A 25408-nucleotide genomic window follows, 5' to 3' on the forward strand; every position below is an offset into this window, starting at 1 on the left:
CTCAATGGACATTTTGCTATGAAATAGTTGCAGTGTACAACAAGCAATGTAATATCATTTTGCATAAATGTTGTGCCAGCCACATTTTTCTAATGAGCCTGGGTTGCAGTTCCTATAATAATTTAATGAAAAGAAGCAATAACTAGGAGAGTTTCTAAGTTCAAATACAGATAATCTTTGTAGAATGTTCTTATCTTCAACAAAGAAAATATAAGCAGGGCGAAATAAAGAGAACGAGAGACAAATGGGAGACACAAAGCATGGCAATTATGAGCAGGTATGGTGTAAATGTACTTTACAGCTCTCTCTTATTGCTGCTGGGGCTATTAGAAGACTAGACAAGAGTCGTTTTCACTCAGCTTCAATGAAATGGATTTTCTTGAGCGAGACGTCTCAATCCAACAGTTCTTATTTACAGGAAACAAAGCATTAATACACTGTTGAATCTCCTTATTAATATTTAAGCCTAATGAAGGCTTGTGTCTGGAGTGCGCAGGGAGAGGCCGGGCGTCACGCTGTGCGGTGTGTCTCAGCGGGGGAAACCCCTCCCGCTGGCTTCCCGCCTCCTTTTCTCTTTCTTTTTCTCTCTTTCTCGTCTCCTTCTATCTCTCCCTCACTTAACTCTGGAGGAGACTGTAGTTGGAAACACCCTGAGCTTCAACAAAACACTTCCACCCCGTCCCCTGGGCTGCACGATTGGTTAATGGACACCTTAAGCTCTGCAGGGACGTTTGGCTAATGGTGTGACCTGATTTCAAAAAGCCCAATTCAAGGCCATTGCAGGGCCTCTCTCTGTAGGAATATGAGTGCACACTCGAGCCTCAGTGAAAATAGCAGCGCCTCGCAATCTGGTAGCTGGCTAGATGTTATGGGTAAATGTTTGTGAGTTTACGAGAGAGTTTTTTTCCCCAAGTAATCAAATGTGTGTGCACCATTTTTCAAAGATTACATTTCAATGTCATGGAGGATTACTCCATTATATACGTGACCCTGGACCACAAAACCAGTCATAAGGGTAAATTTTTCGAGATTAACTGAGATTTATACATCATCTGAAAGCGGAAAATAAATAAGCTTTCCATTGATGTATGGTTTGTTAGGATCGGACAATATTTGGCCGAGATACAACTATTTCAATATCTGGAATCTGAGGCTGCAAAAAAATCTAAATATTGAGAAAATCGCCTTTAAAGTTGTCCAAATGAAGTTCTTAGCAATGCATATTACTAATCACAATTTAAGTTTTGATATATTTACAGTAGAAAATGTACAAAATATCTTCATGGAACATGATCTTTACTTAATATCCTAATGATTTTTGGCATAAAAGAAAATAAATAATTTTTGGCTATTGCTACAAATATACCCCAGCGACTTTTTGTGCTCCAGGGTCACATATATAAAACAGCCCATATTCCTCAATGGTGTAGTGCAGTGTGTTTCCAAACATGGAAAGGAGCATAACATTTCCGTCACACGCTTGAGGTATTCGGCCAATCACAATACGCTGGTAAATTGGCCAATCAGAGCACACCTCGCTTTTCAGAAGTCAAGTCACCTTTATTTATATAGTGTTTTTAACAATACAGATTGTGTCAAAGCAACTTTCCAATATCAAAATAGGAAAATAGTGTATAAATAATGTAAAATGACAAGTTTAAACACTCAATTTTCAGTTAAAGGCATTTCACAGAACAATAAGCTTTGTAAAATCTACACGTTTCAGAAAGGTGGGGCAGAGAGTAGCAACAATAATGTACGGTATGTAGAAAATAATGTGTTATTTAAACCTTAAACCATGTAAACACAGTGCATTACACCAAACACACAAAATAATGTTATTTTTAGCATCGTCATTTGACCTCTTTAATATTTGGTAACACTTTGCAAAGCCTTTATGTATAATGCATACAAGTTATCAAAAGGTATAATGCATTAAAATGATTCATAATGTGCATTGTAATACATTATATCTTGTCGGAAATAATTATAACCAAACTTAAAATGCATAGTGTAACAATGAATTGATAAGTGTTATAATGTATTAACTGTGGTTGCAATTATTCATGAGATTGTACAATGCATAAGGTGCATTACAAGGCATAATTAATGCATTAAAACTGCTTTTATAATGCATTATACATAAAGGCTTTAAGTAAAATGTTACCAGATAATTTATTCAAAATGTATTTTGTAACTGTTAACGAAATATGTTTAACACAGTAATTTTATTATGATATTTTAAGACTGAAATTGGCAGATTAATCAGTTATTTTATTTACAGTCAAGTTTTTAAGCATAAGAATTGATTTTATTGAAATTTACTGTGAAAAGCGCAATTGATCTATCTATCATCTATATATCTAAAAAATCTACGTTTTTAAATAAAACAAAGCTTATTGAAGTACATTTTACAATAAACTATTTCAGTCCTTCTATAACATTTCACGTTTTATTCAATATGTTACAGTAGTTGCAGTTTCTTTGTAAATATTTGTGAAATTTACTAGAATAGTTTCAACACTATTTATATTCAGTGTATGTTATCGTATTTATACATGAAAATATGTAGCTGTCTTTATGCTTTAGGAAGGAGGTCCATTACAAGGGAATTGTCATATTTGATGATCCTTGACATAAATTTTGAAAGCCCCTGGGTTTCAACCTCAAATCTTAAACCTAACCCTTGCATCTGATTGGTCGATGGGAATGTTGCTCCAGGACCAGCAGGAATAACCTTGGTGCTGCACTAAGACAAAATAAGGAGACTAATATTCTGAAAGAGCCTCAGTGATGAGGTCTTTCCAACTCTTCCTTCATAATTTTCACATACTTTTATTCATGTCTCTGTGAAACCCACTCTCACTCTCATAGATGATCTTGTGATTTGCTTAAAGCACGATGATGTTTTGTGTAACCTTTCAAACAGCGGCCCAGTCTTCATATCAGATTCCTCCCTCAGTCACAAGCTGCTCGTCCCAACCACGTGCCTGCAGCCATTGCAGCTCACGCTGTGGGAGGGGAGCACACAAACCCCTTACATAAAATGTGGTAAACGCTATATATCGAATAATCAATAACTCTGCTTAGTGCTTATCATGCATATATCCCATGACTTGATGTGCCTTATTGTGTCTTATAGTGTTCTTACCTATGCAGCTAAACTAGATTATGTAGTAAATTATGTTTAGTAAACACTATAATCATTGAAATATTTGCAGAAAGCGTTTTTTTGGGAATTCAAATGTATTACTTGGACGGATGATGGTATCGTAAAAGGCTTAGCTGATGTCGCCAGCAAAATGGTTCCGCGTATTTCACGGGTGTTATTTACATCCTGTCGTCTGCCTTTGTTTTATGGGAATTACCCTGGCAAACACAGCAAGGTAATTGAACATGGGCAGGTGACTAATTGAATTAGATAGGGAACTCAGCGGGGCTAGAGAAATAGAGGTTAATAACCTTGCTTGGCCATATGATGCTTGCTGAAATCAACATGATTCTGTGAGTTGCTTTTGCTTGTTGTTTCTCTTAGGGATTTTGTCGTGTTTGGCTTTTAATCTGATTTTTGGATTTTTTTTCATGTTTAGAAGGTTATTATGCAATTTCTTCTTTGCAGAAAGGGACAATTATTTGCAATGGGTCCTGTTATGGTCTGGTTTATCTAATTAAATATTGACTGATGATTGAGCCATACTCAGTTTTTACAGAAAGGCTGTTCTCTGGTCAGCTAATCATCCTGCATTTTAGATAAGGTATATTAGGACATGACTATAATATTCAAATTATAGTCAAAGTATTATGCCATAACAATGTTAGAATGGAAAAAAGCCTTCGAAACCCTGAAGAAAAAATTTACCGTAAAAGAAAATACATGAGTAAAAATTAAATAATTTTTTGCATGTTAGTTGCAATTAAATGCAAATATATTATAGTTCAAATTTACATTAAATGCAATAAGCTACACTTTTTTTTACCAACTTAGGTATTGACTTAAGTACATCTATATATTTAACTTCATAATTATCTCTTTTGTCTTTGAAATACAGTTAAAATGTGCTACCAAATGTTTTGACAAAATAAACGGTAAACTTAAATATACTTTAATGTCATTTCTATTTAAATTTGTATGTCATGTATTTAAATATATTTGTAATTACACAATTGTCATGATGTTGTAATTTAGTGTATTTGAAATATATTAACTTTAAATGTAATATCGAATAACACAGTTAAAAAATTAAATCATGTACTTTACATGTGCTTAGTCAACACATCAAATTAAGTGTTCTGAAATTATTTAAAATGTATTTTAAAGAAAAACATTTGACATTATTACAAAGTACACGTAGAAGTAGTGTATTAACTGTGTTAAGTAACTGTACTCTTATTAACTACACTTAAATGGACTTTTATTTCAGCAATATTATTAATATTAAAATGATCTTCAAGTTCCGTTTTTTATATATGCTTTCAACTAGGTGGTGTTCATTAAGTACTCTTCTTTTTCACAAGGGAAGAAACGAATGATTCACAGATTCATGAATCCACCTGCAAAGGTTACAACATTTTTATGCCATCTGAAGAAATGTTGCTAAATGTTTGCTTCCCATCAAAAGAGTCCAACCCAATGTCTCTTGCCCCTCATGTTCCTCTTTTGCTGCACGCCAACTATTTTTGACCCATTTTATTGCCTGCCAAGGGAAAATTGTAATTCTGATGGCTTAGAAAGTAATAACACACTTTTCCCTCAAAAAGCCACACAATCTGAGGTATCATTCATGAAGCACAAACAGTGAGAGATGAGAATTTTAATGCTTAGGTTTAGAGGCTTATTCAAATTCACAAGCCTGAGTACGCAATAGTAAATGGAGAGTTTGTGGGAGCTAAAGCACATTGTCCCCTGTTGCCACAACAACGAATGTCCCAGTTTGTAGTGATTTGTTGTCCTCACACTGGGTCATCTCCACTGACATTCAGCCCATCATCTAGATCTAGAACATCTCTGGGAACTTAATACTACCTTACCCTGTTTGCTCTCTTCAAGGTTAAAGGCCACTGATTTCATCAACTCCAGAGGTTTTCCTCTCGAGTGAGCCAAATCCCTTTTGTTAGCGCTTCAGCTAACCATTTCATGTCTTTTGTTTCCTCACAGAGCCGTATGGCGGAGAGCCTGCGTTTGTTCGATTCCATCTGCAACAACAACTGGTTCACCAATACCTCGCTCATCCTCTTCCTCAACAAGAAGGACCTGCTTGCCGAGAAGATCAAGCGTATTCCGCTGACGGTCTGCTTCGCCGACTACAAGGGGCAAAACACCTACGAGGAGGCGGCCGTGTACGTGCAAAGGCAGTTTGAGGACCTCAACCGCAACAAGGAGACCAAGGAAATCTACTCGCACTTCACTTGCGCCACTGACACCAGCAACATCCAGTTTGTGTTTGACGCAGTGACGGACGTGATCATCCAAAACAATCTCAAGTACATTGGGCTGTGCTAGGACGAGGGGATGGGGGAGAGGGGCGGCGGGAGAGTCGTACGGAAAAAACCCCTGGGCGAACGATGAGGCCTGCCTGTCGATGGATCTGAGTGCCCTCAAAAACACTTGTTGGAACAGGAAGCTCAATTGAGGCCTAGAGAAAGGGCTACACGCTGCCATCCTGATAGATTTATCAATTTCAAAAACGTAAAGGTCAAAGAGGATTTTACTAGGTTGGTATAAATGTGTTTGCACTGAACATATGAGTATGTAGACACACACACATACACTATCGTTACGTTTGTTCACACACAACGGACTTCGGGATCAGCCGTCAAGCACTTGTTTGACATGGAAACACTGGAAACAGATCTCTCCGCTCCTCTCTTCCCTTACAAACAGCAGGAATTCCTTAACGTCCATGAAAGGGATAGTTCACCCGAAAATGTGCTCAGTTGCTCATGTCATTCCAAACCTGTATGACATTCTTTCTTCCGTGGAACATAAAAGGAGATGTTTAGCAGAATGTTCATGCTTCTCTTTTACATACAATGACAGTGAAAGGTGAAAATGACAAAGTCACCATAAACGTAACTTAAAATTTGACTTGTGCACTTATTATTAAGAATATCTTTTAAACCCATGCACGATTTACACATATTACAGTTGAACCATGACAGAAGATGATTAAAAATGTGGATTAAAACATTTAATTTGATATTATTATTATTGTAAGTTCACATTTTAAAAGTGTACAGTACTTAAGTGTGATAAGAGTCATGAAAGTCTACTCTCTTTATGTACACTTAAGTGGCCTTTTATTTCATTAATATTATATTATCTGCAAGTATAGTTTATTTGAAAAAAATACTTTTAAAATTTGAAGTGCGCATTCAAAACAATTAAGTGCACTCTTTTCTCAAGGGAAGAAAAGAATGAATTTTTGGGTCTGTCCCAATACCCACACTCATGGTCTTTGTCACTGGAGAGTGTATGCTTGTCACAGGAAGTAAGTGTGTAAGACTGTCCCAGGTCATAAAAATGCCAAAAGTCTCTAATATAACTTCAGAGCAGTATTTGAGGCGTATCCCATCATTCATCATGTCCGGACACTTGCAAAGGGGCGGACAACTTCCAGAAACTTTCCAGAAATTTTGAAAACTTTAGGAAAATTTTGGAAAGTTTCCAGAAATTTGATGGAAAATTTCCACCTGTTTGCAACCCTATCATTTATTCACAAAATTTACAAAAAAAATAAAATAAAAATAAAACCTTTGCATATGATTTGGCAGTAAAATTGTCTGTTAGATATGAACTACTGAACAGACATTTAGAAGTTTATTTTAAATGTGCAAAAAAATATTGAAAATGTGTAACTAAAGATCTGTGGGGACAAAAAGTTACTTTAACAACAGATTCTGTTTGAATGCAATGGTTTCTAGTTGGCTTCTTAGTGGCAAAAGAGTCCAGCCCAAAGTCTCTGTGAAATTGTTGTCCCTCAGGTTCCTCTATTCATACAAATTAATTATTTTTGGCCCATTTTTCATCCAGACTGTAATTCTGATGTCTTAAAAAAGCAATAGCACACTGTCCCTCAACAATATTATTAAGTCTTAAATATTACATTAAGTATTAAAGCTATATGCACAATTTGTGCATTGCAATTGGTTAACACAAGTCAAATCTGTCATGGCACATCTTGAACATTAATGAGATTTGAGTGTTTGTCTCACACAAATCTATTGTATGACTTCATAAAATTTGGAATATAGATTATATGGACTGCTACTTTTTGACATTTCTGGCACTTAACAGCCATTGGTCACCATGCACTGTCATTGAGTGGAAAAGAGCAGCGTGAAAATTCAGTTAAACATCTCTTTTTGCATTCCACAAAAGAAATAAATTCATACAGCTTTAAAGTCATATGAGGGTGAGTAGATGATAAAATTGTAATTAGGTGAACTGTTCCTTTAAGTTTTGTCTTTCTTTATAGGCTCTTTGATTTGCCTGATTTAAGTAATGCTGCTTTCGGAGATTATATAAAGGGTTTATATGAAAATACAATTGTAAATGAGAGGTTAAAAGTATCCCAAGAGAAAGAAAAACAACAAAAAATAATGATGTCATTTGGGTTTGCTCCAAAGGTGAAAACTGCCGCTGTCTGAATATGGAGTCAAATGGCTTTTTTACTCACATTCACACTGTAGTTTATTTTTGGCTGTCTGGCCCCTAGGAATCAATCTATTTTCTTGTTTCTTTTTATGCTCTTTTCCCTTTGCCTAAAATAGGATGTAATCCAGAGTTTTAGAGCAAGCATCCTTCTTTCCATGAGAGTGTTACACTGACGTGAGCATTAAGTGTTTCATAACGTTCATTCCAGATTCAGAGAAAAAATAAACAGTGCCAATATCAATGTAAATAAAAAAAGGCCCGTCAATCATGTCACTTTTCGGTTTTTATGGACAAAAAAAAAAGTATATATATATTGTAACATTAAATATGCATGAATTTGTTACTTTGGGTTTTTGATAAATTATAGTTTGATTTGCTTTCTTATATTTTTAGTTTTACTAACATGCTCCAAAAATATATCAAAGTCAAACACTTTGTACGATTGTACAGTTGTTTCCTGCAAGGTATTTATTGAAAAGAGTTTTTTTTTTTTTTGTGCAGAAAGAGTCATTTTACATCCAGCGCAATCTAAACTCAGAACGAAAACATTAAAAGAGGATTTACTCCTCAAATTTGAACGGAATTGGAAAAAGAGAGAAACGAAAATCTATAAAAGAGCAGAATCTTTCTATTCTGGTGTCATTTTGAGTGGACGTTGTCCACTGTATGTGTAAATACTATGTGAGGTACACTTTGTGAGACAATGAAAAAAAAACTAAAACTAAATCACTTTTTAAGATGTAAGGCTGATTGACATATTAAAGGGGTCCATTCCGCTCCAGTCCTCCTTCTGTTCAGCTATGACGATGTACAACAAACCCAAATAAGGGCTTCAGGATTGATTTTACAGGATGTCCACCAAAAAAAAAAAAAGAAACAAATAATAAAGTATAAAAGAACAATAATAGTGAATAAAAAGAATTATGCAAATGTTGTTTGTGCTGCAGGTTTGTTTCTTGTGTTGGGGTGAGTGAGGCTTCAGCAACTCTTCATAAACTTAGTTTCCCATAATTGCTTGTGTTTGACACTTTTTCCACATATACAGTCCAACAGTAATGTGTAATAATAATATTTTATATTTATTCAAATGTTTATATAGGCATTAACAACCACAAAATTGTCACCCAAAAATCTAATTTAAAGAAACATATGCTTGTTTTTAGGAGCATTAAAGGAATAGTTAACCCCCGAAAACTAATTTACCCTCAGGCCATCCAAGACGTAGATGAGTTTGTTCCTTCATTGGAAACTTCAATGGATCCTCTACAGTGAATGGGTCCCACCAGAATGAGAGTCCAAACAGCTGATAAAAACATCACAATAATTATTTGTTTTCACAAAAATCCTAAATGTTTTTAACCATTGCCTCTGGCTAAAATACGAGTCATATATCCATAATATTGTTTTCTCCAGTGAAGAAGTCATCTAATCTGAATCAGGAGAGGATCATTTACAAGTTAAAACAGTCCAAAACAGTTGTAAAAGAATATGTCTGTATTTTAATGTGAAAGGACAACAGGGGATGGAAGTGTTATAATGGATTATGGACAGAAGTGATGGTTATATTTTACTTTTATGCCAAAAATCATTGCGATATTAAGTAAAGATCATGTTCCATGAAGATATTTTGTAAATTTCCTTCTGTAAACATATCAAAACTTAATTTTCGATTCGTAATATGTGTTGCTAAGGAGTTCATTTGGACAACTTTAAAGGAAATTTTCTCTGTTTAAATTTTTTTTTTTTTTTGCACCCTCAGATTCCAGATTTTCAAATACTTGTATCTTGGCCAAATATTGTCCTATCTTAAACCATACATCAACGGAAAGCTTATTTATTCAACTTTCAGATGAAGCATTAATCTCAATTTCAAAAAATTGTCCCTTATGACTGGTTTTATGGTCCAGGGTCACATTTCAGAATTTTCACAACTCTTATGCAAAATAGATTATATATGATTTTTTTTACTGCAATATGCCATAAACGAGCCATATTGCTGTAACAACATTAAGAAAAATGGGAATTAAAAAAAAGGTTCTATACACATTACAGTGACGCGAACTGGGGAAATATAATGCAAAAGCTTTAATGGCCCTAAAAATGGGCTTCATTTACTTTATGCAAAATATATTTTTTTAATTTGTTTTCTTTTGATTTATATTATTTGGCACTACTATGTGAATAGTGGAATCCTGTTGGTTGAAATGCACCATTTATATGTAAGAATGCTCCCATAATTACTGTACATAATATAAATAGTTATGTACAGTAATAGTAAAAACAGATGTGGTTTATGAATTGCCTATACTTAACAGTAACAGCATTTAATACTGTTATAACATGGCATAGATACAGTATACTGTCTGCACTTGAAAATATATTCTCTGATATTATTTGCTCGATTGACCACTAATGCAAGACAACATAAATATATCCAACGATACACATTCCAATATATGCATGTTTTCACAGCATCAACCACATTATCAGCCACATTAAATGTTAAAAGTAATAACTTGGGGCAGCTAAGTGGCCATATACATTGCCTCCATGATAAATCATTTGCACGTGTGTATTGAGTGCTGACACTGTAATTCAATGGCATATGCAGCAGGCTGATGCATAGCATGTAATCCATGAGGAAATTGTTTCTTCCTGCGTAATTGTCCCTGGACATCAGATTGTAGGAAATGTCTTCTCATTTTGTCTCCGTTCAGTCCACTCAAGCAACAGTAGAAGCTCAACACTGCTTTTATTTATGGTGCATTGCACCATGGCAATCAACATGCTAATTAATTGTGCAATTAAATTATTCTTCAATTGATTTATGTCTGCAGAGGGTTTGTAGTAAAAAGAACTGTGAGAGGGAGAGATGGACAGAAGAGAAGATGAGGAAAAAAGAGAGGCTGGAATGATCTCGCATAATGGAGCAATTAGTGGCCAAACCCCGGATGACCCTTTATTGTTGTCATTACTAACACAGCCCATTGTTTATCACGCCACTAATTCTAGAGTACCAGGACGAAACAGCCTGCAGAACTGACAAAATAAAGGTTTATGTACCAAGGAAGCATTTTGAATTAATCTGTTCAAGATATTCAGAGCTATTCGATCATGTGTGGGTGCCACCTCCTCCATTTATCACTAATGTTTTTCCTGACCACACTGTACTACTCATTATGCATCTACACCATCAGAAAAAAATGTCTATAAATATTTACAAATCTGCTTTGATTTAAGAATAAATTGAGAATGCAGGACTGTTTCAAACTGACCTCCAGCTCCATCCTTTGGAGAAAGTCTGAAGAGGAAGATTTTTTTTTATTTATAGGCCTATGCTGTATAAGGGGAATTGTGTGCTTCTAATTTTAGAGCAACAGTTTGGACGGGACCCTTTTCTATTCTGACATGACAATGCCTCTGTGTGTAAGGCAAAGTTCAAAAATAAATGATGGATTCATTCAGTGTGGAAGAACTTGACTGGTCTGCGGAAAGCAAAGTCCTAATCCAAGCTGAACACCTCTGGTGTGACTTTAAATGCAGACCTTGAGCCAAAAACTCATCACTAAACACCAGTGACTTGTACATACTGAATATTTAAAATAATAGGCTATCAGTTGTGCAAATGCATCATCTTTCATCAAAATTAGCCATAATCTCCAGAATGTGTCTTTTTACGCCATTTATGGAAATAAACGGCCACCGGCCTTTGCCTTTGTGGTTCGGTTGATCACGTGTATAAGTAGTGCGTGCTCAAGGAATCTGATTTACATGTACTTGTTGAATTTGTAGCAGGTGAAAAATTTAAAGAAAACCTTCCGAATTAAGAAAAAAAATTATATTTTATGCTTTTTAAAATGTTTTCATACATTTTACCACTTAAAGGGATAGTTCACCCAAAAATTTAAATTCTGTCATTAATTACTCACCCTCATGTCATTCCAAACCTGTAAGACCTTTGTTAATCTTCAAAACACAAATTAAGATTTTTTCATGAAATCCGAGAGCTTTCTGACCCTTCATAGACAGCAACTCAACTGAAATGTTGCGTAAAACAGTCCATGCAACATCAGTGGTTCAACCGCAATTTTACAAAGCTACGAGAATACAATTTGTGCACAAATAAAACAAAAATAACTTTATTCAACAATTATTCTCCTCCAAATCACGTCTTCCACCGTTATCAAGAGTCCAACGAATGTATGTGGTGCTGCTGACGTAGAACACGCATGCGCTGTGGTAGTCTCGATAATGGTGGAATACGTGATTTGGAGGAGAAGAATTGTTGAATTAAGTCGTTATTTTTGTTTTCTTTTTCACACAAAAAGTATTCTCATAGCTTTGTAAAATTGCGGTTGAACCACTGATGTTACATGGACTGTTTTACGCAACGTTTCAGTTGAGTTGCTGTCTATGAAGGGTCAGAAAGCTCTCGGATTTCATGAAAAAATCTTAATTTGTGTTTTGAAGATTAACAAAGGTCTTACAGGTTTGGAATGACATGAGGGTGAGTAATTAATGACAGAATGACAAATATTTTTGGGTGAACTATCCCTTTAAGGATGTGTTTTCTGAAAATGAACCTCTTTTGTCAGGACAGGTAGGAATGTCGCTAAAAGATAGACATTTACATTTATGTATTCAGCTGTCTTCAACGCTTGCTTTGCTGGGAATAAAAACAAATCATATTTCTCCCACCATTGTGGGTGTTAATGAGGTATGTGGGAAGTTTTCACTCTTGTGAGACCCTGGAGTTTCCTGAGCGTGGCCTCGATGCCCTTTAATTTCACATGTAAAGCAGATGAAAATGTAAAAAAAGGAGGGTACAAGACATGGGTGTAATCGCGTTTGCCAGGGGGAAACTCGGAAGATAATTTTTGTCCCATAGAGACTGTAGTATGTAGTGGTTCATGCCACAGCGGTGACCGCTGTGAGACTCTACATGATTGAAAGAGTACATTTGTTCTGAAAAACAGAAATAAACAGATGAATGCTACAGCAGTGCCGAGCAAGAGGGCCGGCCAGTGGAAGACCTTGTGACTGTCATGAGCAACAGGGAAGGACACACCGCAGAGACAGAGGAGGAAGGCACTCAATTTAATCTCATTCTTCAGAATGGTAAACAGCGGTTTTAAGCTTTGGAGTCTTGACAACAAATTGGATTCAGAGTCCAAATCGTTCACAGGGACAAATGTGATGTGTCACACTGATATAAGATGGTTAGGTGAACCTCAGTCAGGTCACATTTCACAAAACTCACAGTATATTTTGCATAAAGACAACAGGCTTTTTTTGTTGTTGTTACTGTTTTTTTTTTGTCATTCTGACATTATTGCAATGACAGTTAAGCACAGTTCCCTTATTCTCATTAACGCAATACTGTATATTGTATAATACTGTAATACATCTAGAGGTGATTTATTTAAATCATTCTTAATGCGTTTTTTAAATTAGATTCTCTTTACTGGAATACAGTATATTGTTACGGAAGGATGCCCAGACACGGAGATGTTAGTTATCAGATTTATTAAACACACAGAGCAGATGAGCAGGATGGAGTAGGTGAGTAATCAGGACAAGGATACTTTGGTTGCTAGATGAGGTTGGTGAAGTTAAGGTCTGTCGTACAGGTGAAGTGAGCACTCCAGTGCCTGGTTCCGGGAGGCAGAGATCAAGGAGACGCAGGAGGACGAAGACGAGGAGAACACTCTGGAGGAAACACAGGAGGTAAGTACAGGGGATAACTCAATCAGGATACCGTTTGGAATATTCACTTGTTTCAGGTAGGAGTCCACAAGGTTCTTTCGAGACCGGACACTGGAGTGAGGTGGTGTGAGTGCTTAAGTAGTGGCAGGGTGAATGAGCAACAGGTATGGGTGATCAGTATTCTGGTGATGAGGTGCCCTGGGATTGGCTAGGATGTGAATCAGGCTGTTCTGTGTCATATATGTATGTTTATCGCAATACAAAATTAAATTAAATTCATCAATAAAATAATCAAAATCAGCTTAAATGAAGACAGCATAGCAATCCAGCTAGCATTGTGTATAAATATGACTGAGATAAAGCATAAACATAAATATATTAATATAATTATTTTTAAAAGTAAATATTTAATTTAATTTATTATATTTTAAATTGTAAAACAATTTTTTAATATATATTTATTTCACACACACACACACACACACACACAGATTTATATATTTACTATTTAATATTTAGTATGTTATATATTTTTATTGTTATTCTATTTGATTTCACTGAATTTAGGCTGATTAAAAATTCATTGGCCTTGTTTTCCATTTAGATACAATATGAAATTGATCTGTTTTGAATGGATTTTCTTCAGAATATTGGGTTTGAAATGTCGGTCACTATTATTAATAAAGTAATCACACACAAATTGCTGATAGGCGTAATTAATAGAATAAAGATAGTGACCTACAAATATTCTCTCACATTTGTATGCCACTAGTATAAAAGGGTGGGAGAGAAAAACAGATAATTGCTCCCTCCAATTCTGCAATGTCGCATATGAGGCCTTACAGAAATACACAAGGGTGTTGTTAATATCTTCAAGACAACTGATTATCTTTTTTACTCCATTGAATCTGCTAGATGCATGAATTATTACACCACTATATTCAATGGCATCTGTTCTGGTAACAACAAACATGTACACAAACAAGTGTATGCACAATCTGCATTCGCTTTTAATTTAAATTGTCAAAGTGGTCAACTGCACACTTTAGTTTAGTTCATCGAACACTTTGATGTTGATGATGCCAGCATCAAACCAAACCCTTTTCTGAAAATACATCATAATACGGATCACAGCAGGACACAGATAGGATCAATTAGAAATGAATCAATTTAGCTTCACATACTACCAAACTGTCCATCATTATTGATGAATGTGAAATGGAATAAGACCCAAGGCCAGACTGAGCAATTCAACCTAGTCACCTTTGCCCTTTAGTACCCATTAAAAGGGCTGAAATCCTGGCCTGCTGACACTGATATAGCTCATCTAGATTTAATGATATAATGTGAAAATCAGTCCTTGTTCAGTCATTTTTTTTTTAAAATGCCAAGTGAAAAGACAGGTGTTACTATGGAAAATCTCTTCAGGTGAAAATCATCCATGAAGCACCATGCATGAAGAGCACAATCTAACTTGCTTGGCATGACACAGCACTCTTGCCGTTAGAGGGGATGTGCTGCCACCCTGCGGACATTCGGTGTAATGCACCACTACCAGGTCAAAAATACACTGCCCGTCTAAAAACAAAAAAAACAAATTGAAATAAATAAAGCTGTTCAAAACTAAATTTGCCATCTGGATTTAAATAAACAAATGCTTAGGATTTTAGGATTGAATCATTACTGCAGTGATTACAAAATTTCTGGCATATTGTGTGTGGGGCAAATGTTTTTAAACACTATCTGACACAAGTGTGTATCTTTTTATTTCTCAAACAGCCATGTCGGAAGACATACCCATGTCCATATAACAGGAAAACAATGCCAAGATTCATCAGGCTCAAATTCTGAAAGACTGGTCACCAGAGTCCTGACCTTAATCCTACTGAAAGTCCTGGAGCCGACTTTACACTGCTTGTCCAAAAAAAGTTGCACACTCTAATATTTAATTGAACCGCCTGTAGCTTTAACTATATTCTGCTTTTGTTGTGGCATTGTTTCAACATTTATTTCCTTCAAGAGTTGAATTTATTATTAATATAATTTATATTAATATTACTTAATAATAGTTAGTAATTCCAAACATGTAACAACATATTCACATTTTAATAGTTCGCCGATGTCCACTAATTATCTCACTGACATGCAGGTAAACAAAATACTTCTATTTTGTATTGGGGAAATATTGTTTTTATTTTAAAAGTTTTTTTTCTGTAAGTTTTTAAGATTTATTTAAAAGGGGTCTGAGAAATAAAAATTCCCTTGATCTTTTGACATATAAGATGCCATTGTGCTATAAAAACATCCTGTAAGTTTCAGAACTCAACTTCCTTGTTAGTCTAAAAACAGCTTTATTGAAGGCAGTCTGCTAAAACTCTATGATGTAATAGTGTGGCTAAACTCCGCCTCCGCAGAAGATGATCAACGTCTGCTTCTACATCGCTGTCAGTTTAGATTCACGCAAGTGTGGCAAACACAGGTCTACGCAGAAACCAAACAATAAAAAACTTTATTTGATTAACTTTATTTTTAATGAAATGCCAAGAAATAGTTTTTTCACTTAATTTACTGCGGATTCATTTACAAACAAGGCACAATTCGACACAGGATTTTCAGAAAGACTGAAATTAAAAGACGATGCTGTGCCGACTATATTGGATCTGAAAGTAATGTTGCAACACACAAGTGTGAGTTACTGTTTTCATAATGTGGCTACTATTGCTTTGTCTGTTATTACAGATAATTTGATATGTACTGAATATTTATGCCTAAATTTTAAACCTAAATCACAGTAGGGTCCATATGAAGAATGTAGGCAGGCAAACATACACAACTATTAACCAATCATACCGCTGGGCGTGATGAGGGAGGTCAAAACAGGACAGAAATGACTTCTAAATTATGTTTTGAGATGTAAAACTCTTGATAACATTATCAGTGGACCTTTTCATCAACTCACAAACCTCCTCTAGTTCCTTCGCAAACCCCAGTTTGGGAAACCCTGACATTTTGTTGATAATAAAGAATAGAATAGATTTTCTTTCTGTTTGTTTTTATATCAGCTGGGTATAAAATTCCTACTGAAATCTATGTGATAAATAAGATAGGTCAAAAGTAATCTAAAAGTAGTTTGAATGAATTGTAATCTATTAGATTACATTACTCCACCAAATCCAGCATTGACACATTTGTGACACGCCACAGCCCCACACTCAAACTGAGATCTATTTTTAATGTATTTCTGTTGGTTTCCAATGTTTCCAGTGTATATTGCAGCATTATAGAGGATTTCTCCCACACAAAGTGGAAGACGTCGCCTTGTTTTATGTTTTAAGGGGAAACTGTAATAAATGTATTGTTCATTTTATGTTCATGTTAGTTAATTAACATTAACAAATGGAACCTTATTGTAAAGTGTTACCAAAATTTTTTATGTCAAAATAAGTTTGACATAACTTAAGTGCGTCTATTGCAAGTTTCAGCATTTACAGTTAAAAATGTACGCAGTTTACAGCAACCAGGAAAGATAGCTCCGGCACCACGTGACTGCGGGTTCCGGCTCCTGGTTGCTATGGCGATGACGGTAGGATTAGATGCGGACAGTCAGTACGCATTCAACAAGAATTAGACTGCGCTGCAGGAATATCCGTGAGTACAGCAAACCTATTCATTTTATACAGTCTCAGGAGGTCTTAATGAGCTAAAACGACGATTTGAAGTGTTTCTGAAGGATTTTTAAATTGAGAAAATACCAACTGCGCCGTTACAGCGCTATGTTGTGTCAGTCAGGTACAATGATGCTGCTCTGTATATTTAGTGTTTATAGAGGAATTGACTTTTTTAACCATAAACATTTTCTTCAGTCTTCTCTATGTATTAAATAAGTCTACCAAAAGATATCTACAAGATTTATTGCATGTTTAAAAATAACAAAACATTAAGTTATTATAGATTTGCTGGATAGATGGCTAACTGGTATATCTAGTATACACTTACTGTATTAAGTATGCTATACACAGAGTAGTTCAGGTTGATGTAAATGTACAGAGTAAACACACACAGCAGGTTATCTGGTTGTGCTGAATGTGTGTCTTCATAGGCGAGTTTCCCTGGACAACCTGCTGACAAGACAATGCATTTCAGCCCTCCTGTCAGCAGAGACAGGATCATATCCACATTTCCAAAGGTACACAGTCTAAACTCACTTTATGTCAATTATTTAAAAGGTACTTTAATGAAATAGATTATTCTATATTTGAAAAGATTGAATCATCCAGTATGATTCAGATTGCAAGTTGTATTGTACAGGAAATTCAGCAAGCGTTCTGTAAACTGTAGCCAGCACATCAGATTAGTAAATTATATTGAGAATGTGTGACATCCATAGAGGAGCCTCAGTGCAGATGGATCCGTCAGGATCACAGGACTGCTGCTAATTCTGCTCAAATAAAAAGGCTTCCCACAGCTGTTTCCTGTGCTAGTTTTCTCAGTAGTGGGGTGATATTAAGGGCAAATGTATCCTATTTACTTTCTGGCCTTTATTGTGAATGATTTCAAAATGGTATAGGAGCGTACAGCTTTGCAATACACTAGACAAACCTACTGATCTTACTCACTTTATTGCCAAAACTTAATGCTGTTTATGATGAGTTTATCAGCATTTATAGTTCTGTTCTATTATTCTGTAGTGTTATAATCCACAAGCCTGCCTACAGATGAAGGATGATTTGAATACAAAAGCCAAGATGGCTTGCCAAGACCGGGCAGCACGTCAGCAAGGGTTGGTATACAAATGAATATATACTTACACTTTTCTTAAGAATTATATGAATTTTATGATACAAATTGTTATAGATATTGATACTGTTATATATAAATTGTTATAGATATTGATACATTATTATCAAATGTTTGGAATAATTATGATTATTCCATTTAAACTGTATATAGAGAAAGAGAGAGATTACTAGTCCATTTATTATATAATTATATTCATATTATCTTCTAGGTTTGACAGGCTTAAGATGTCAAAAGCAGTAGTGGTTGGAGATCTCAATGTGGGAAAGACATGTTTAATAAACAGGTAAAGTTTATACAGGAGGTTTATTTAAATGGATAGTTCACCCAAAAATGACAATTCTGTCATTAATTACTCACCCTCATGCCGTTCCAAACCTGTAAGACCTTCGTTCATCTTCGGAACTCAAATTAAGATATTTTTGATGAAATCCGAGAACATTCTGACTCTCCATAGACATCTGACCAGTACCACGTTCAAGACCCAGAAAAGTACTAAGGACATTGTTAAAATAGTCCATTTGTGACATCACGAGAATACTTTTTGTGTGCAAAGAAAAAAAGTAATGGCTTTATTCAACAGTTTCTTCTCTTCCTTGTCAGTCCTCAACGTGAGTTCCCGATTTTCATTTTTTTACAAGATATGTGAAGAGAAGAATTGTTGAATAGCCATTATTTTTGTTTTCGTTGCGCACAGAAAGTATTCTCGTAGCTTCATAAAATTACAGTTGGACCACTGATGATGGACTGTTTTATCGATGCCCTTACTACCTTTCTGGGCCTTGAATGTGGCAGTTGCATTGCTGTCTATGCAGGGCCAGAAAGCTCTCGGATTTCTTCAGAAATATCTTAATTTGTGTTCCGAAGATGAACGAAGATCTTATGGGTTTGGAACAACATGAGGGTGAGTAATTAATGACAGATTTTTCATTTTTGGGTGAACTAATCCAAAAATGAGGGGTGTCAAACTCAGTTCCAGGAGGGCCGCAGCCCTACAGAGTTTAGTTCCTACCCTGCTCCAATGCACATACCATGTAGTTTTCAAATAAGCCTAAAGGACTTGATTAGCTGGATCAGGTGTGTTTAATTAGGTTGCATCTAAACTCTGCAGGGCACTGGCCCTCCAGGAACTGAGTTTGACACCGCTGCTTTAATGATACATGCTGTATTTTTCATGGACATTAAGTTCCATTACATTTACATTTAGTCATAAGTGTATGTATATAATAGGTTCTGTAAAGATGTGTTTGAGAGAGACTACAAGGCTACTATAGGTGTTGACTTTGAGATTGAGAGATTTGAGATATCTGGGCTGCCCTTTTCTCTTCAAATGTGAGTAGTTTTTTCTGAATGATTTAAATAACATGTTTGTTTATTTGAAATGTTCATATCTTTTATATTAGTTTTTGCACATTACAATATTTGCAGATGGGACACTGCTGGTCAGGAAAAGTTCAAATGCATCGCATCAGCATATTACAGAGGAGCTCAAGGTAAAATGCAGGTTCTCATTTAAAGGAACAGTACACACAGAAATTAACATTTGCTAAAAATTTCACTCACCCTCAGGCCATTTAAGATGTAGGTGAGTTTGTTTCTTCATGGAACAGATTTGGAGAAATGTAGCATTACATCACTTGCTCACCAAAGGATCCTCTGCAGTGAATGGGTGCCGTCAGAATGAGAGTCCAAACAGCTGATAAAAACATCACAATAATCCACAAGCAATCCACACGACTCCAGTCCATCAATTAATGTCTTTTGAAGTAAAAAGCTACATATTTGCAAGAAACAAATCCAATCCATCATGAAGATGTTTTTAACTTTAAATCAGGAGATAAATATGCACAAATAGATTCTGATGTGAGAGGACAACAGGGGATGGACTGGATTATTATGGCAACAGTTTAAAGTTAGTTTTCTTACAAACATGCATCTTTTTACAAGACATTATTTGATGGAGTGGAGTTGTGTGGATTACTTGTGGATTATTGTTTATATCAGCTGCTTGGACTCTCATTCTGACGGTACCCATTCACTGCAGAGGATCCTTTAGTGAGCAAGTGATGTAATGCTACATTTCTCCAAATCTGTTGTGTAAAAGAAACCCAAACAAACTCAACTACATCTTGGATGATCTGAGGGTGAGAATTGTTTTTGTGTATTTTTTCATTTTTGGGCGAACTATTCATTTAAAGGTGCCATAGAATGTAAAACTGTATTTACCTTGGCATAGTTGAATAATAAGAGTTCTGTAGATGGAAATGACATACCGTGAGCCTCAAACACCATTGTTTCCTCCTTCTTATGTAAATCTCGTGTGTGTAAAAGACCACTGAAAAAGAGACAAATCCCAACATAACACCCACTGTGACGTTATAGTTGGGATCACTAATGTTTACTCCCTCAACATTTGCATAACGTATACTAGCCCATGTTCTAGTCCAGCCGGACCTGCACAGTCGAATCATCGATGCAGTGTTGCCAGATATTGCTATTAAAATAAACAAAAATTGATATATAAATAAAAATAAACCGAAATTATTTCAAATCTTTTGCAGTTAAGATAAAGTTATTGCTGACCCTAAACTGCAACGTCCTACTTTATTAACTTTCTAAAGTGTCAAAAAGAGTGAAAAGACAAGTCCAAAAATGCTTATAACAGCTGGATCTGGCAACACGGAGGCTTAGTTTTAACAGACCATTTCATTCTAGGGACAAATCCGTTTCTGGAGAATGTTTGCCCTTACCTTAGCCACATACCTTCTATGTAGATATCAGAAAACAATATAAAATATTGTATCAATATATTCTATGGCACATTTAATACTCCAGATCAGAGTCTGTTTAAACCCCAATACAATCCTTTCTGTTTCTACTCTAAAAGTTATTATTACTGTCTTCGACATGGCGGATATCAAGAGCTTGGAACACACACAGTAAGTAAAACCTGAAGTAGTGTTTTGAAGATCGAAGAAATTGTGTCAAGGAATTGTAATTTTAATGATTTTTTGTTTGTTTCTCAGACAATGGTTAAAAGAGGCACTGCAGGAAAATGAACCAGACTCCTGTTTTGTTTTCATGGTTGGCACAAAAAGAGACCTCCTGGTGAGAATAGTCCCCACAGACAAGCATGCATATGTACACATACAACTTGTAAAAGCTATTAAAGACTCCTGCTGTTCTTATATGAAGTCTGCAGAAGAGTGCCAGAGGACAGAGAGCGATGCCATAAAGATTGCAGCAGAAATGAACGCTGAGTTCTGGTCGGTGTCCTCAAAAACAGGTACATTCTTTTTATATTCATACATATAAACATACTTTATTGTTGTTGCTTGCTATGTCCATTACAAAAACTACAAGATGGATACTACCTGTAACTGTTATTGCTATGGGTTTGAAGGGGAAAACGTCCAGGAGTTTTTCTTTCGCGTGGCAGCTCTGGCCTTTGAAGATGCCATTCTGAAGGACCTGGAGACAGAAATCAGCACCACTCAGATTGGAGATGGAAGTATTCTCGGTAAGAGATTGCACTCTGAAATCATAAAACAGCAATGTTCACTTATCTAAATGTTGTGTTGTATTGAGTAAATTAATATGGGTTTGTTATTGCAGATGATAAAGCACTGGAAGATGCTCAAGAAAAACCAAAGAAGAAGTCCTGTTGTTGACCCTCAGTGGACCACCTCATCAGAACACACATAAAAAATATAGGACTAACATCTGAGATGATTTCAAACATTTGATATATACTGTAGTATTAACGTCAGTATTTTGTACTGCTGCATAAACTGCCCTTTAATAATTGCATTGTATTTTTCCTTTTGTATTTTTTTTTATCTTCCTTTGGCAGACAAAATAAACATACATTATAAGTGTGCACAGCTTAGTAGTGTTTGTCTTTACGTTACCCAAGCTTGAGAAATGTACAGCAGTGATTGAAGGAAACATTGTTTATCAGAAAAGAAGCATAGTTTGATTAGTCTACAAATATAATCATAAGGTAACAGATGGCTAGACTTTGTAAGCTATTATTTGAGCTTTTTCTACAAAGGAAGCAAAATACATGATCGTACCTTCTTAACTGGTAAGATCTTTATTTCGAAGTGTTTATTATATTATATTATACTGTATTTTGCTGTAAATGAGGCGGACTTATTCCTGGCCGCTAATCTCCGATACGCTAGGTGGCGCTGTACATGTCTCTACTATCACAAACCCGAAGAAGACACTGTCCACTTAGTTCAGAAAACGGTACAAATGTTGCATTATTTTTGGTAGATATACGTTAAGCAATGCGTTGTCGGTGTATAAATAAATATGGATCCTCTATCTAATAAACCTGTGTCTTACAATTAGAAGAAGTTTTGCAGAGCGTTCTCTCTGGGATCAGAAGCAATGAGTCACGCGACTTGTAAACAAACAGGAGGATGACAGACTGTCATGAGTTTGATTGCGCTTCTTCATTTTCAAACACTTTGAGCGTCATTTAAAACTTTTGTTCTTGCATGTCGTGTCGATTTGAAGAATGCAGAAATTAAGATGTTAATATTTTGCGGACTGCTTCAGGACTGGATATTTATTTGTTCGTATATGTGTATGTGACTGTATATCATCAAGACTACAATGACTGTTACCATGAAGGCAAACAAGTCCTACAAACTTGTGGTGCACAAGAAGGGCTTTGGAGGGAGTGGTGAGAATGTTCTTTATACTTAATTGGTTTTAGTTAATGACAATGGCTCATTTAATATCCTTGTGTTTTTTACACTCATTTTATCTCCACAGATGATGAGTTGATGATGAATCCTAAAGTCTTTCCTCAGGTTAAACTGGGGGATATTGTTGAGATTGCACATCCAAATGATGAGTACAGGTGAGAGGAGCTTTCTGCTGATTTCAGGTCATGTCAGACAGAAATATGCCTAAAAATGGTCACATTTCATCCTAAAATCATTAGGAAAAACAATAAAGTCGTAATTGAAAAAGTTAAATAAAATACATTTATTAACAATAGTTATTTAAATTTTTAATTTAATTTCCAAAATAAAAATGAATACAAACTGTATACTACGTAGCAAAAACAAAACAAAAAAACAAATAAAAATATGCAACAAAATTTAGAAAACTTTAACTAAAATTATAAAGAAAATAGAAAATATCAAAATGAAAACTAATTAAATGTATTTATAAAATAACACTGTTGTCTTCTATATTATACTGTATTGTATTTTGCACGGTACATTGGTAGCACTTTATTTTACAGTCCTGTTCCATGTGTGTACATACATACTATGCACGTATTATAACAATTATAATAACTGGGTAATAACTAGGTACTAACCTTGAACCTACCGCTAAACCTAACTTAACCTTTGTTATTACCTTGTCCTACCCAATAATTTCTGGGGTAAGTGCACTGTAAGTACACATGCTGTAACATAAAGTGTAATCGGTTTACTAATATATGCATTAATAATATTTTTGTTTATAATTTCTGTGTCTTTGTCTTAGTCCTCTGCTGCTGCAGGTCAAAAGTTTGAAAGAAGACCTGCAGAAAGGTGTGTTTTAAATTAGTGCTTAATTTTCTGTTCTAGTAACTATTAATCATCTTTATCTTAGTGTTCATTTTCTAAGTGAACCTTCTCTTTTTCCGCAAACAGAAACTATCAGTGTAGATCAGACAGTGGCTCAGGCCTTCAAACTTCGCGCCTACCAGGACGTCATCATCAATATTGTGGACCCAAAGGTATTTTATACAGAAATGCACTTTATTACACAGTCCTACTATTTTACTTAAAAAACTATATTTACAATACAGCACAGCCACTCATACCGTATTACCTAAATGCTCCATTGAAATTTACAGGATGTGACTTTGGATCTGGTGGAGCTCACCTTCAAAGATCAGTATATTGGACGAGGAGATATGTGGAGACTGAAGAAGAGTTTAGTGAGTAGATTAGATTTAAATCTGCATGGGATGTTCATTTTTGATGCCTTGTAATGATCTTTATGTCTCTATGATGTTCTTACAGGTGAGTACATGTGCGTATGTGACACAGAAAATAGAGTTTGCAGGAATCAGGTAAGGACATCCATTATTACAGGCTTACTGGATTGATTCTGATTGGTCGATCTAAATATTTTACAGTCAGAAGTACAGTATCTCACAAACGTGAGTACACCCCTCACATTTTTGTAAATATTTTATTATATCTTTTCATGTGACAACACTGAAGAAATGACACTTTTCTACAATGTAAAGTAGTGAGTGTACAGCTTGTATAACAGTGTAAATTTGCTGTCCCCTCAAAATAACTCAACACACAGCCATTAATGTCTAAGCCACTGGCCACAAAAGTGAGTACACCCCTAAGTGAAAATTACCAAATTGGGCCCAAAGTGTCAATATTTTGTGTGGCCACCATTATTTTCCAGTACTGCCTTAACCCTCTTGGGCATGGAGTTCACCAGAGCTTCACAGGTTGCCACTGGAGTCCTCTTCCATGACGACATCACGGAGCTGGTGGATGTTAGAGACCTTGTGCTCCTCCACCTTCCGTTTGAGGATGCTCCACAGATGATCAATAGGGTTTAGATCTGGAGACATGCTTGGCCAGTCCATCACCTTTACCCTCAGCTTCTTTAGCAAGGCAGTGGTTGTCTTGGCGGTGTGTTTGGGGTCGTTATCATGTTGGAATACTGCCCTGCGGCCCAGTCTCTGCTTCAGTATGTCACAGTACATATTGGCATTCATGGTTCCCTCAATGAACTGTAGCTCCCCAGTGCCGGCAGCATTCATGCAGCCGCAGACCATGACACTCCCACCACCATGCTTGACTGTAGGCAAGACAAACTTGTCTTTGTACTCCTCACCTGGTTGCCGCCACACACGCTTGATACCATCTAACCAAATAAGTTTATCTTGGTCTCATCAGACCACAGGACATGGTTCTAGTAATCCATATCCTTAGTCTGCTTGTCTTCAGCAAACTGTTTGTGGGCTTTCTTGTGCATCATCTTTAGAAGAGGCTTCCTTCTGGGACGACAGCCATGCAGACCAATTTGATGCAGTGTGTGGCGTATGGTCTGAGCACTGACAGGCTGACCCCCCCCACCCCTTCAACCTCTGCAGCATTGCTGGCAGCACTTGTACGTCTATTTCCCAAACACAACCTCTGGATGTGACGCAGAGCACGTGCACTCAACTTCTTTGGTCGACCATGGCAAGGCCGTTCTGAGTGGAAC

At 35.9% G+C, this 25408-nt stretch overlaps 3 protein-coding genes across 11 annotated transcripts in view; all 3 read left to right on the forward strand.

The window, feature by feature from the left end:
• LOC306864360 (guanine nucleotide-binding protein G(z) subunit alpha) overlaps nt 1–8514 on the forward strand; it is a 56361-nt gene extending 47847 nt beyond the window's left edge. Inside the window, exon 3 of one of the 2 annotated variants that reach the window (XM_079408349.1) lies at nt 5156–7868. In XM_079408349.1, coding sequence (XP_079264475.1) covers nt 5156–5500 — 345 coding nt within the window. In that variant the 3' untranslated portion in view covers nt 5501–7868. Of the gene's footprint in view, nt 1–5155 lie in introns of both variants that reach the window. The other variant, XM_079408348.1, reaches the window with a different exon arrangement.
• An 8409-nt stretch (nt 8515–16923) lies between these two features.
• rab36 (RAB36, member RAS oncogene family) lies at nt 16924–22037 on the forward strand. The gene is made up of 11 exons (XM_079408670.1): nt 16924–17008; nt 17460–17546; nt 18049–18140; nt 18369–18443; nt 19388–19489; nt 19586–19650; nt 21045–21096; nt 21184–21265; nt 21353–21443; nt 21561–21677; nt 21773–22037. The coding sequence occupies exons 2-11, from the start codon at nt 17493–17495 to the stop codon at nt 21826–21828; spliced, it is 786 nt and encodes a 261-aa protein (XP_079264796.1). The 5' UTR covers nt 16924–17008; nt 17460–17492; the 3' UTR covers nt 21829–22037.
• A 327-nt stretch (nt 22038–22364) lies between these two features.
• Nucleotides 22365–25408, forward strand: part of LOC306864301 (GATOR1 complex protein DEPDC5-like) — a 27422-nt gene continuing 24378 nt past the window's right edge. For all 8 annotated transcript variants that reach the window (XR_013783770.1, XM_079408238.1, XM_079408240.1 and 5 more), the window contains exons 1-6: nt 22365–22853; nt 22946–23033; nt 23672–23718; nt 23821–23906; nt 24027–24110; nt 24196–24245. Coding sequence is in view for 7 of the 8 variants with exons in the window: in XM_079408238.1 (XP_079264364.1) it covers nt 22784–22853; nt 22946–23033; nt 23672–23718; nt 23821–23906; nt 24027–24110; nt 24196–24245 (425 nt within the window). In the remaining variant the exon portion in view is untranslated. The remainder of the gene's footprint in view (nt 22854–22945; nt 23034–23671; nt 23719–23820; nt 23907–24026; nt 24111–24195; nt 24246–25408) is intronic.

The sequence above is a fragment of the Barbus barbus genome (assembly GCF_936440315.1).
Source record: "Barbus barbus genome assembly, chromosome: 45".
Classification (NCBI taxonomy): Eukaryota; Metazoa; Chordata; class Actinopteri; order Cypriniformes; family Cyprinidae; genus Barbus; species Barbus barbus.